We start from the raw sequence: 13625 nt of genomic DNA on the forward strand, positions 1-13625 counted from the left end.
CCACGCTGGTGGGGTCGGTTTCCTCACATAGTGCTGTCAAGCCCACAGGGAATTCATTACAACGAATCAAGGCTTCTTGGCGGCATGTAAATGCATCTTTTCATGGCCACCCTTTTTCAGAATGCTACAAAAATAAGACCACATTTTCACATTAAAGGGGTCATATGATGCTATTTTAAAGATCATTATTTTGTGTATTTGGTATAACAGAATATGTTTATTTGGTATAACAGAATATGTTGACATGCTTTAATGTTCAAAAAACACATTATTTTTTCAAATACTGTACATTATTGTAGGTCCTCTATGCCCCGCCTCTTTCAAACATGTCGTTTTCAACAAAGCCCCCTCCTTGGACAAGCGCAGTCTGCTCTGATTGGCCAGCTGACCCAGTGCATTATGATTGGCCGAACACCACACGCACGCATCGGAAATGTAACGCCCCTTACCATAATCGCGACGAGCGTCAGCTTTCAAAGTAAATATCAAGACAGTTAATAATGTCGTTAGTTGGTTTGAGGCAGCACAAATGTGTCAATAACAGTTTGTGATCTGTTTTTCTAACCAACCTGAAGATACATTTGTCTCCGATCTATGAGTAGCATCTGTGTGGCTGGCCACACCATCTCTCCAGATATACCGAAAGGGGTATATGAATAATTCAAACAAATGTGAAATTATTCAAACCTTCTCCAAAGCAAAGTGAACCACAAGCACAGTGCATGACAAACCTAACTCTCTGAGCAACAGTCAAGATTTGGATCAGAACTGAAAAAACAAATTTGCTCATGCAGGTTGCACAACACAAACAAACATCTGCCCTTTACGGGTCTGAAACAAAGATATCAGAAAGTGCAAAGTTCCCTGTTGAGGGGATATACTGTATATTTGTATATTTCATATTATTACATCCTAGGCCTATCAAGTAATGGGTTTAGCAGACACGTCTGCAGTGACCATACTAACTCAGGGTCTGTGTTACAGTATATCAAATGAATTCTAACAAAGTTTGTGTTATGATGTTTTGCACATTTTTACAGCTACTTCTGTATTTGAAGTTTGGTTTGATTTCAAAGATAACAGCCATAATTATTTATGGTTAGAATTTAAATAAATTAAATGATTTGCTCTTATATTCTTATATAAATTATGAGTTGTTATATACACTACTGTTTAAAGGTTTGATTTAAATAAGATTTTGAATGCATTGTTACTATATATATATATATATATATATATATATTTCAAATAAATGCAATTCTTTTAAACTTTATATTCATCAAAGAATCCTGAAAAAAGTATTAGTTTCCACAACTGTTTTCAAAATTGACAATATAAAGAAATATTTTCACATTAGAATGATTTCTGAAGGATCATGTGACACTGAAGACTGGAGTAATGATGCTGAAAATGTAGTTTTCCATCACAGGAATAAATTACATTTTAAAATATATTAAAATAGAAAACCAGTTTTTTAAATTGTAAAAATATTTCACAATACTACTGTTTTTACTGTATTTTTGATCAAATAAATGCAGCCTTGGTGAACATAAGAAACTTTCAAAAACATATTAAACATCTTGAACGACCCTGAACTTTTGAATAGTAGTGTAGTTAAAAATGCACTTAAATTCAATTTGAGGGGGCAAATAAAGCTTATAATAAACAAGTTAATTTGTGAAACTGCCCAGATTCACATGATTCACTGAGCTGAAAATCACAGATGTACAGCATGAGAACATATGTGCTGGGTGGAGTCTGCTTGGCCTGACTGACTGTCTCTTGGCAGACACATATTGTAAACAAAAGCTTGACTGTGCATAAGGGGTGCTAAAAAGTGATTTATTTTCAGTTGTAAGGCTTCATATGGGTTTTTAACATAACACTCCAAAGGCGTAACATTCTCATTACCACGTGGATGATCTGTTGACATAAAAGCTGTCCCTGCTCCCCCTTATACAACTTTCCTCTCCTTCCCTTTCGAAATCGAGGCAACCGCAGCTAATGCCTATACCATGACGTAATGCCAGAATGGAATTTTTGGGCTTTTGTGAGTGTCGTAGCAGGCTTCCAAAACTCTACATCATTCAACAGCACGATTTTCAATTAAATAGAAAAAAGACAGCTTTCCGTCCCATCTGCAAGTTTTCCTGCCTCAAAACTCTGCAGTCGTTAAGATATGCATTTAATCTTCAAATGAATTATATTCAAAGCCAGAGATTTAATCTTACATAAAAAGGACTTTCAAGTTGCGATTAAGGCCTAAAAAACATCTAAACAAAGTATAAAGGTCCAAGTCTAAACCTTAAAGCACACAAATTTTGGAGCTCAAAACCTTGCACTTATTGTAAGAACTCAGAGAAGGATAAACAGCGAACGAGAGACAATGAGAGTGAGTCTGACCTACACAGATGCTGACCACAGACATCACTCATCAAATTAAGCCATTCTAAGCGAAAGTGTGTGTGAAGCTAAAAGCCACTGAGCTGACCTCAAACAGAGATGTTAATGGCTCTGCTTTAAATTACATCACCCTGTCGTCCTACCTCTCCAAACACACACCCAGTGACCCAGACACCCCCTACTAGCTGAGCATTTCCTAGACTGCAAGCCTTGCAATTTACTCACTGAACACATGGAATGCAGAAAATACTGCACTGGTTAATAAAATGCACATGCATTTTTAGATCTAGCAAAAAAATATGTTCACATTTTTATGCATGCGAAGCGAGTGAATGATTTCTTTGCTCATTTATTTCTAAAGACAAATACCATCTCTACATTTTCTCTCCTCAGCCATGTGTCTCAATTATTTAAACAGATGTGGATCCACATCACATCTTGTGGCCATACCCTGACAGTGGACATTATCTCCACTCTCTTGATCACGTCATACTGCTGAGTCCAGAGTTACGGGTTTCTGGGTGTGCATGTGCTAGTTTGTGTATGTTTGTTAAACGTCTGTGTATTTGGCGATAGCTGGTCACAGTTTGTGTGTGTGTTTGCATGCATGAATGCGGCAGACAAACAGGAATACCCCATATCCCATCCATGCTGACTAAGCAGTCCTGCCCCAACCACGACTGTTTAACATGCACCAGTCAGTGCACTGCAACCACCTTCACCATTGCTGTCAGCCTCACTGTACTCCAAATGTATGCTTGTTAACAAAGACATGCTATAGTGTGGTACATGGTCACAAAACCTGGTGGGTTCCATAGATTCAAAATATACTGTAAAAATTGTTTTTCAAAAGATTTTTTCTAGCAGTGTGATTTTAGTATCATTGAAACACTATTATAGTGTTTATTTTTATATTTTCAGGTTTAATTTTAATTTTAAAGTTTTAGCAATTTAGTAGTGGCGGCTCATCGGGGGAGGCAGGGGAGGCACAGCTTCCCCATAATTTTGAGGTGAAAATGGGAGGACGATTTAATGTTAATAAAATTCACAATTAATTTCAGTTCATGTCTCAGAATGTGTATTTTTTGTTTGTAATTTTACAGTTGTAATACCTTAACGTGAAAGCGCCGCTTTTCTATCGCGAATGTGCCGAATCTGCTGATGTAATTGCAACCGCCAGGTGATATAGAAGGGAAGGGGGAGGCCGGGGGAGAGGTGATCTCTCGTGCCTCCGTTGGTAAAAAAAATGAGCCAATCACCATCGAGTGTTCACTTTCAGCGCTGAGGAGTGTTGAGAAAAGAAACCTCGTAAGGGAGGCTAGCCTCTCAACCAATCATCACAGAGACGTAAATTATGTGATAGTTTGAACGTCTGCCGCTGCGCTGATAATGTACCAAGTACTTATGATGAGTAGCGATATTGAATATTTGATCGCCAACAGATTTACCTGTTTATATCAAACAGTATATATACAAATTTAGGGAAAACAGCCTAAGCTGGATATAGGCTACAGCAGTTGGCTTAATTAAATGGCGCAACAGGCAGCTCTCTTTTAACACAGACTTTTAAGAAGGGATGGATGTTTGCTTCAAGTGATAGGCCAGGTAAGTGAAGTTATATTATCTTGCTGTATGTGTGTCATTTTCTTTACATTTTCTGACTAAAAGCAACCAAAAAGCCATTTTAAAGTGGTTAAGCAAATTATAATAATAATAATCGGCAGGGATCCCAGACCAATAAAATTAGTGTGCCTCGTCTATTTTAAAACCCACGAGCCGCCACTGCAATTTAGTTTTTTTTGTTGTTGTCATTTTTAGTAGTTTTTGTTTATATATGTATGTATATGTGTGTATATACACACACACACACACACACACACACATACAGTTTAAAATTTTTATGTCAGTTTTAGTTTTAATTATTTTAGTACACAAAGTTTAACTAAAATAGAGAAATACCTTGGGAAATTTCTGAAATAAAACGTTTTTTATCATTTATTTTAGTTAACATTTATTTTATTTTAAGTAACAAAATGTTTTTAATGGTTTTAATTTTAGTTTTAGACTTTTAGTTAACTATTATAACCCTGATTATTGGCGTACATTTTACAAGAAAATGCTATTTTGTTTTTTCGACTTCAAAATTTCATGTTTAATTCAACACGATACTTGCCCTAATCTTTATCAGTAATTTTTGTTTTTTGCAACAAACTATCAAATGATTTTTTTATTTATAAAACTATATTAGCCTACATAGGCCTACAGTATTCTTTTTACTACGCACCAATTAACCTCGGGATCTCAGCAGAGTGAAAACGCTTCAAGAAATATATCTGAAGTATGACAGCCATATTTGTTTACATAAGGCCTCCACATGCAACATGCACAACTACCCATCTAATAAACCATTTCTGGGCCTAGTCTTCTCTTCTGTACCCTCCTCCATGCGCTACCTATGAGGCCTTTTCCCCTTTCCTCAAACAATGACTGCTTTATACTCAAGGCCCGAAGTGCCACCGTGGGAATGTGCTGAGGGGGAGGACATGTTTTTATTTTGCTATTGGCAACCTAACCAGAGGCTGGCGACACATAGGTTAAAACTGCTACACACAAGTACTCAAGGCAGTAGGTGTGGACAAATTGTCAATTTAAGGACATTATGGAGTTAATTTGCACATTTTAACAGCCAAATGGTCAACAAAAAAAAAACATTTGGCAGCAAGTTCAATGTTCTTATGCAAATTTCATGGCGTGGTGCAATTAGCACGTCAGTGCCAGATCTGCAACATCCTGATCTATTAAACGTTTACAGTCCCACTCATTTCAGCGAATTTTTCAGTTCTTTCGCAGTACTTTTAACGGTTCAAAAATGATTCAGCGCTACGACGTAACTGCGTCATCACGTGGTCTCTGATATCACGGCGTGGACTATTATATGCTTTAAATTTAAATTGTTCCATAAATCTGTATTAAGGTACAATGCTGTTTATTTGAAAACGTAGTCATTTAGAACCAAAAAAATAATTTGGATCTCTTGGCTGATTTTTTTGCACGTTTTAATAGGCTAAGATGTTAGAACTTTCATATATCTGTGTATCAATAAAATTGTCACACAATCAAGTCAACATAGTCTACGTGTAGTACGTGTTATTTATAACTGCCGCTATTCGGCTAATGAAGTAACTTTTTCGATCCATCCGCTCACACGGTTCAATTGATTCTTGGTTCATAGCGAATCGGTTCTCGGTTCAACGAGTCAGCGAGTTGACACGGGATGCGCTCGGATCTATACAGTGCGATTTTATAGCAACAAATCAGCGTTTGTGAACAGGTGTCCTGATATTTTATCCTACCCGTCAGATTGTCCTACCAGGGTTTACTGCGCATGCGCACATCAATATTGCGTCCTTTTTCTCATGCTGAACAACAATATTTAATGTATCTGCATTACTGTAAGGGTAGGTTTAGGGTTGGGGTAGGTGTAGACTTGAATAAAACACAATCTAATAGGTAGAACAATTATTTATTGTTGGTTTCCTGTAGCTGTAGGCCTATCCATTCTAGCTACAACCGCGAATATAACACATAATTACTGTATTTGCATTACTGTAAGGGTAGGTTAGGGTTGTGGTAGGTGTAGATGTAGATGTTAATAAACCATAATTTTACAGGTAGCATTTTTCGTTGTCGAATTGTACTACCCAGTTTTAATGCGAGGTAGCAAAATCTGACAGGGTAGCACAAATCGACAGAACACCGGTTCAACCCATTTTTAAAGAACCAATTCACAAGAATGATTCATTCACGATTGGTTCGAAAAGACGGCAATGTCGTAAAGATGTTCCGCATCTCTCTGAATATCACCTTGACGCCGTAATGATGTATACTGCACAAACATCTGAAAAAACATGCTCATGTCATGATGACTATAACACAGATGTTCTTGCTGTGTCACAGATGCGCCCCTCCTGAATCACATTACATCACAACAGCAGTCAAACTGGCGACCTTCCTAAAGGACCGACAGCAGCAGTAAATGTGCTCATTTACCTTGCAATGCGCAGAACTGTCAGAAACACGCCAGACCTTGAAACAAGCAAAATACGCATCCGCGCTACTGTAGGAAATGCTGTTTTGATCCCAAAGCCATGCTGTAAACAGTCGCATTACTACATTTCTCTGCAGTGCGATTATTCCGTATCAAAGCGAGCACTGAACCGTTTTAATATGCGTTATGGACGTATATTTAAGCGCTGCGGTGTTTGAGGAGCCCTACCTCGTTCCGGCTTCACCTGGGATGATGATGATGGAGCGTGCAGACTTTTGCTGCATTGACTCAAAGCTCCCAGGAGCGAGACCACGTGACCCAGCTCTGCACCGCTTCTATCTCAGTCATCCAAGTCTACACTGCGCTTTTAAAGTCAGATGCAGTTTTATGCCATGAAGAGTCGTGCAGGGATAAAATCCCTTACAAGATAAGACTAATAATGTCTTGAGATGGAATATAATATTTACATCCGGTAAACGTGCTTTCCAGGAATACACTGTAGAAAATGTTACATTTACTGTAAAACTGCTAGTAGTAGGTTGCCAGAACATTATCGTAAAAATACTATGACGTCAATGTGTAGCCTAATAAAATCATATAACGTCCTATTTTAACGACGATTCACCATAAAAAGTATTGTAAAAAAAAAAAACACAAACACAATATTATTTTACTGTAAAATTACATATTGTCTTTTACAATATTATTTTAACGTAGGCCTATATGGTAACTTACTATATGGCAACTTAACCAATTAACAAGTTTGGTTGTAGTAGCTACTTTTCTAGGGAATAGGGAACTTATAGTAGGGAATATTTTTAGTGTATCTATGCCGCAAAACAACGCTATTACAAGCTGTGTGGATCTGTCTCAGAGGGGTTTGTGAATAATTACACTTACAGTAATGATATAATGTGAGCTCTGATTCTGTGGGCGTTGATAACGGATTGCACCGTAGAATAAACTGCTCAAACTGTTATAAAAGAGATTTAACTTACCTGTAATGATGTCGTCAATCACCAACTCTTTCTCCGTCATCATTACAATGTTCAAGTCTCCTTATTCCTGTTACGATCCCACTTAATGTCTAACTTTTGCGCGGCTCATTAGATTCTTTACAAAAAGCTCCCTACTTCTCAAAGTGTGCTCCCCACTGTCCCGTTTCTTAACTACGCTCTTACACCCACCAGACTTCCGGCCCAAAACTCTTTAAGATTAACTCTTTGGTGCTCATTGAAAAGTAAGTATCTCGAGTTTGACCTAGAGTTGTGTTTTTCTCATACCGTCTGACACCCAGAGAAAGGAAGTGTACCGATCCAGACTTTACGTCTGTTGGCTCGCCATCCCGCCCCGCCCTTCAGCTCGACTCATGTGCAAGACTAGGCTAATGAATACAGTAACAGAGTAAACACAGGTCTCTGAGAACTAAAGGGACACGTAATTAATTCTGTATAGCTATTCGATTCTCTGTGTATACTGTGAAGATATTATACAATATAATACATTAATTGTGTTGTAAATAGAGCAATATTTACACACACTCAGAAAAACTAAACTGTCACTGGGGCAGTACCCTTTCAAAAGGTACTAATATGAGAAGAAGGTACTAATATGAGGAGAAATTGCTTTCTTTTTATTGAACATATGGGTGTGATCTCAGCCAGGGTGGAGTTTACATGACAAAGGCACTGGGATATTCATGATATCACACAGAATAAAGCAGAACACAATGCATCTCTGCTGTAGACACTTTCACAGAAGAATCCTTTGGTGAAACATGGACAAACATTTCTCTTTACATGTGAGGCTACTTTCTGTTACCAATAAACAGAAAAAGTTAATTCATATATAGTCACATTTTAGCCTACATATTAGACATATTCATTTATACATACAATCAGTGATGGCTGTTTTTCTAAATCAATTAGTAAACTAAACTTCAGTAGAGTATGGCAGTTAAAGGAGGAAACCAGAGTTGGTCACATCCCCTGGCATTGCAAGGTTATAAAAAGGCTCAATGCCCCATCTAGTGGTCAGTCTGAAATTGACCCACAGGACCCTAAACCTGCCAATCAAACCCCAAACAGGCATTGTATTAACATAATGCTAATCCTACTCTAATATATTTAAAAATGTTCAAAGTGTCCCATACATATTTTGTTCATATTCATATGTGCATCAAAAATATTTTTTTTAAATGTAGAAGGACAAAGGAGAGATACTAAAAACAAAATATGTCTTGGCATGGCTATATGAAAAGTAGTCATAATTTAGATGGTTTTCAATTTCCTGACTTGCACAAAAATGCATGGCACATTTCTTGCTGTTAGATTCCATTAGCTTGTTTTGACACTTTACTAAGCTTCCTGTTCACTGCTTTAACAATCACAAAAATTGGGGTGATGTTGCACCAATACTTTCAAAATCAAAAATCAAATTGCTGCCCTATTACTGCCAAATATTAGCTGGAGCTCAAAAAGTCACTGAATGAGTCATGTCAAACTGGATTGGCTTTATTTTTTTAAACAAATATCAACTGCATAAATGCAGTGCAATGTATTTTCACTTTTGTAGGAAAATTGGTTTATGAAAGTATATAGCCTTTAAATTGGCCCTTTGATGAGAACAAGCCATGTTAGCCAGTTCAATGCACTCTTGATAAGAACAGTTTGGAAACAGTCCTACAGAATCCATAATATGCTGCAACATAGGCTGGTTCTTGTTTGTATTAACCATATGATAATTTTGGAGATGTTTACTTATGTTTAGGCCTTTGTTATATGGATATATCAAAGCACCGGTTGGGTGAAAGTCACTCAGTCTGAAACACATTTGCATTTGTATTGTATATAAAACACAAACAAGCTTTGGCAGCTGTTCAAAGTTATAATACATGTGCAAAGAATGTTTCCTGCACAAGACTTGACACCATTCTTTACAAAATATATTGAAAATGGTTTTGTTAAATTATTTTAAAATAAGTCTGAATAGGCTATAAGCATAAGTAACCTGTTAAAATAAGGGATTTCAAAAAACTAAAAAACTAAAAAAACTCAACTAAAATTAAATAAAAATTAAATTAAATTAAATAAAAAAATTTCCAAAGCCTTGACGTTGGGACAACATGCCCTCAAGTCCACAAGGGGGAAGTGTTCATACAGAATGTCAAAAACAGTATCCAACAGTACAACACTTTTAGGACATTTTAGGTTCCACCACTTCAACTCTGATTTACACAACACAATCACTATTACAAATGCATGAGAACTAAAATTAAGATAAAATTAAGGAATAGTTAAGAGCCTATTTAAGCCTATTGATGAACTTGATGAACATTGAACAAGAATGTCAATGGAATGTTACATTAGGCTAAATCATATTGTTTCGTCTGCGCAAGTAATACTATTTAGGTAACTAGCATTATTGTGCTTTAAGAACAGCTGTAATCTTCAAGGTCTGGCTGAATATCACCACTCTCTCAACAGAGTTCTCTCAATCGATTGGCTGGTTGTACCCCTTGTTGTGCCCATGTCGTGTGTAAAGAGATATTTAAACAATACAGTTATTGCAAACACAACTGTTATTTCACTATTTATGTTTTCTTCGACCAGTGCTCTCGGCAGCATGCTGAACTGATCAAGCCGCAACAAACATACCACCAGGGCCATTTCTAGATATTTGGAGGCCCGCCACTCCCAATAAAAAGCACTTGAAACAAATATGATTCCTAACCTTTTTATTTATACAACATTTAATTTTATATAATTTTACTTATACAGTACCGTTCAAATGTTTGGACACATTACTATTTTTAATGTTTTTGAAAATAGTCTCTTATGCTCATCAAGCCTGCATTTATTTGATCAAAAATACAGAAAAAACAGTAATATTGTGAAATAACATTACAATGTAAAATAATGGTTTTCTATTTTACTAAACTTTAAAATATAATCTATTTCTGTGATGCAAAGCTAAATTTTCATCAGTCATTACTCCAATCTTCAGTGTCACGTGATCCTTCAGAAAACATTCTAATATGCTGATTTATTATCAATGTTAGAAACAGTTGTGCTGCTTAATATTTATTTTATAACCTGTGATACTTTTTTCGAGATTATTTTCTATATCAATTTAACACATCCTTGCTGAATATTACTGTTTTTTCTGTGTTTGTGATCAAATAAATGCAGGCTTGATGAGCATAAGAGACTTCTTTCAAAAACATGGAAAATAGTAATGTGTCCTAACTTTTGTATGTATATTAATCTAAGTATGTACATATTAATCTAATCGAACTATTAATCTGTATGTACATATTAATCTAACTTTATCTAAGGTAATCTCTTTTTTGTTTGTTGAGGATGTTATTATAACCACCACAATTGTATTATTATTATATTATTACGCAGTAATTTATTCAAAGTTCCTGAATACCACTTCAGTAAACATCAGTGCTTTTATAATTTCTTAGCTGGGTATGGGCAGGATTTCCCCCTCCCATCTATTGATTACAGATATTGTCATTTTATTATTATTAATAATATGATATTATGTTTTGCATTGTTACCTTAAATATGAAACTGAAACTGAAATTAAATGTTATGTTAGAGCAGTAGGCCTAATGTAATCATCAGCAGAATTTAGAAGATACACACATCTGATGTTTGTTTGTTTTTTAATTAAAAAAAATGTTCTAGTGTGTTCTCTTTTTGACTTTGAATACAAACTTCTTTGCTTTTACTTTTGTAGCTATCTTGCTAGTCAGCTCCCGGCGCGATGTCATTCATTGTAAATTCAAAGCGTCGCGTCTGGGCGCTTCAAACGGCGCTCGCGCTCTTTTAAACTCGTTATAAACCGTTGAATGATCTGTCCAGAAATGACGCTGATCGACAGAACAAGTTTATATTTAGAATAGGCCTACATTGCAATCAAATCACTCCAAAACAGATGACGACAACTCACACACCTGCATCAGGAGCTGTATACTTCTTACTTTTTAGCATTTGGCTTCGCAACAGCTGAAGGATGTGTTCATTACGTAGGGTGACCGTCCTCTTTTTCCCTGACATGTCCTCTTTTTGGACCTACAAAAAGCATCCGGACGGGATTTCTTAATTGCCCAAATGTCCGGGATTCGGCTGTTTTCTTAATCCCACTCCCGCTGAATTTCTGACTGCCGCCTTTCGGAGAAGGGTCTGGCTGCAGACTTGCACTTGCACTCTCAGACTTGCATTCTCAGACACTTGCGCTTCCGCAATTGACATCACTTGCAGTCTTTTTTATTTTCTTCTATTTATTGATTACTTTTTGTTTGAATCTCTCAACATTTTACAACAGTAGCCAGGTGGTGAAGACAAGAAAAAAGAAACTAAATTACAATGTCACTTGCAATGGCCACTTGCACTCTCAGCTACCTGCGACGTCACTTGCAATCGACACCACAAAGTCTCTCATTAAGCGTTTTCCTCCCGTAGAAAAACCTAAACACTTAATATGGCTTAATGTATTAAGATACATTAAGTGCAATTAACTATATCCAATGAACAATGAGGCTAGTATTTTGCTTATGGTGAGGCCCCGCTTCAAAGCCCGAGGCCTAGGCAGTTGCCTGCTCTGCCTATAGGTAGCGCCGGTGCCTAATCCCAACCCCACCCCTAATCCTAACCCCTCCCCCACACTTCCAGCATGATATTAATAAGGTGTGAGGCTTTATTAACATGTACACTACACCCCAACCCTAAACCGACCCTTACAGTAGGATAAATACAGTGTTGGTAGCATAATCTGATAGGTAGCATTTTTTGTCAGAACACTGGCCGTACAACATTAACCCTTGAACACACACAAACGTCGGGAGTTCTTTTGGTCCAAAGATTTGCGCAGCGTTACGCTAGCGCCATATTAATTGACGTTAGAGAAATCCGATTGTTTATATTTACTTGTGGACGGTGTAAAAGAGACATTACTTTACATTACTGAAAACAACAGGAAACGTTGGCTCTGTGGATTTTGTATGTAATACCTTAAAATGTCGTGTTAAAATAGCTACAACGCGGATGCTACAGTGCTACAATAGCCTACTAATTGAAATGTTTAAGTGCTAGGCTATTAATGAATTTGAGTTACCATTTCGCGTTTATTAATTTCATAAACTTTTCACTATTAGGCCAAACCTTTAGGCTAATTATCATCATTAGCCTAACAGTTTAATGTCACTTCCATGACATGCTTGATGTGAGAGACCCTGTAAAGTTCTAGGTTTAATTTACAGATTACAATTTATACATTGATTTTAAGAAAAGACAGACGACAAATTTTTGAATTTGTAGGCCAGTTCATACGAATTAGGAATGCGAAAATTACTAATTGTTTTATAAGATATTTGTAATACTAAAGTGGGCCTGTCTGTCAGGGGCGGAGCCAGAGGGTGCCAGGGGTGGCCGTGGCCACCACTGACCTAACCTTGGCCACCCCACTCAAAACTGCAGTTTTTGTAATTTTTTGACAAGAAATACATTTATTAAGACGCGGAACCGCCGTATCTCTTTATGACCACATCAAACGGGAGACTTTTCAGACGCGTACTTCAACTTCGCCTCAGCACCAGGCGCAAGTCAAACGAGTGCGGAAATTAAGGAACATGTGCGAAATGAGCTTCAGTAGAACAACAGTGAACTGCGGTCTGATGAGATGTTGTAGGCTATATGTCAGTAAAACAAACTTTCCTCTCCTGACAGCTGTTTTACCGTGCTCACGGCGCACACTCTTCAACTTTACGCGAATATAAGGCGCACGCTCTATATCGCTTCATCATAAATAATGCGTGCAAGAAACTATGAACATACAATGTAGTTCTGTCGTCAGTTAAGTGGCGATTAGTGCATTCATGTATAGCATCACATTAAAGAACGTCTCTCAGATGCATGTACTAAAATATTGAAAATATTGAGATCACAATATACAATATAGGCCTACACAATAAGGTGCAAGCTGTTTTTTTTGTGTTTTTTGTGTTTTTAATGCACAAGTAAATATGAACACAGTGCACTTATACTAGAAAACATGCACTATTTTTATTTTGTAAAGTACAAACGAAAATGAAACCATTTAAATGCATAAAATAACTAATTTTACTTTCTGTCATTTATGTGCTGTTGACTTCCGTCCTTTTTTT

At 36.8% G+C, this 13625-nt stretch overlaps 1 protein-coding gene across 3 annotated transcripts in view; it reads right to left on the minus strand.

Annotated features, from left to right (window-relative positions):
* Nucleotides 1–7762, minus strand: part of LOC107717109 (heat shock 70 kDa protein 12A-like) — a 36098-nt gene extending 28336 nt beyond the window's left edge. The window contains exon 1 of one of the 3 annotated variants that reach the window (XM_016523771.1): nucleotides 7450–7762. In XM_016523771.1, coding sequence (XP_016379257.1) covers nucleotides 7450–7492 — 43 coding nt within the window. In that variant the 5' untranslated portion in view covers nucleotides 7493–7762. Of the gene's footprint in view, nucleotides 1–6453; nucleotides 6485–6679; nucleotides 6800–7449 lie in introns of those variants that run through there. The other 2 variants (XM_016523772.1, XM_016523773.1) reach the window with 2 other exon arrangements.
* Nucleotides 7763–13625: the final 5863 nt, after the last annotated feature.

Source organism: Sinocyclocheilus rhinocerous, unplaced genomic scaffold, assembly GCF_001515625.1.
Source record: "Sinocyclocheilus rhinocerous isolate Xijiao unplaced genomic scaffold, SAMN03320098_v1.1 scaffold119, whole genome shotgun sequence".
NCBI lineage: Eukaryota > Metazoa > Chordata > Actinopteri > Cypriniformes > Cyprinidae > Sinocyclocheilus > Sinocyclocheilus rhinocerous.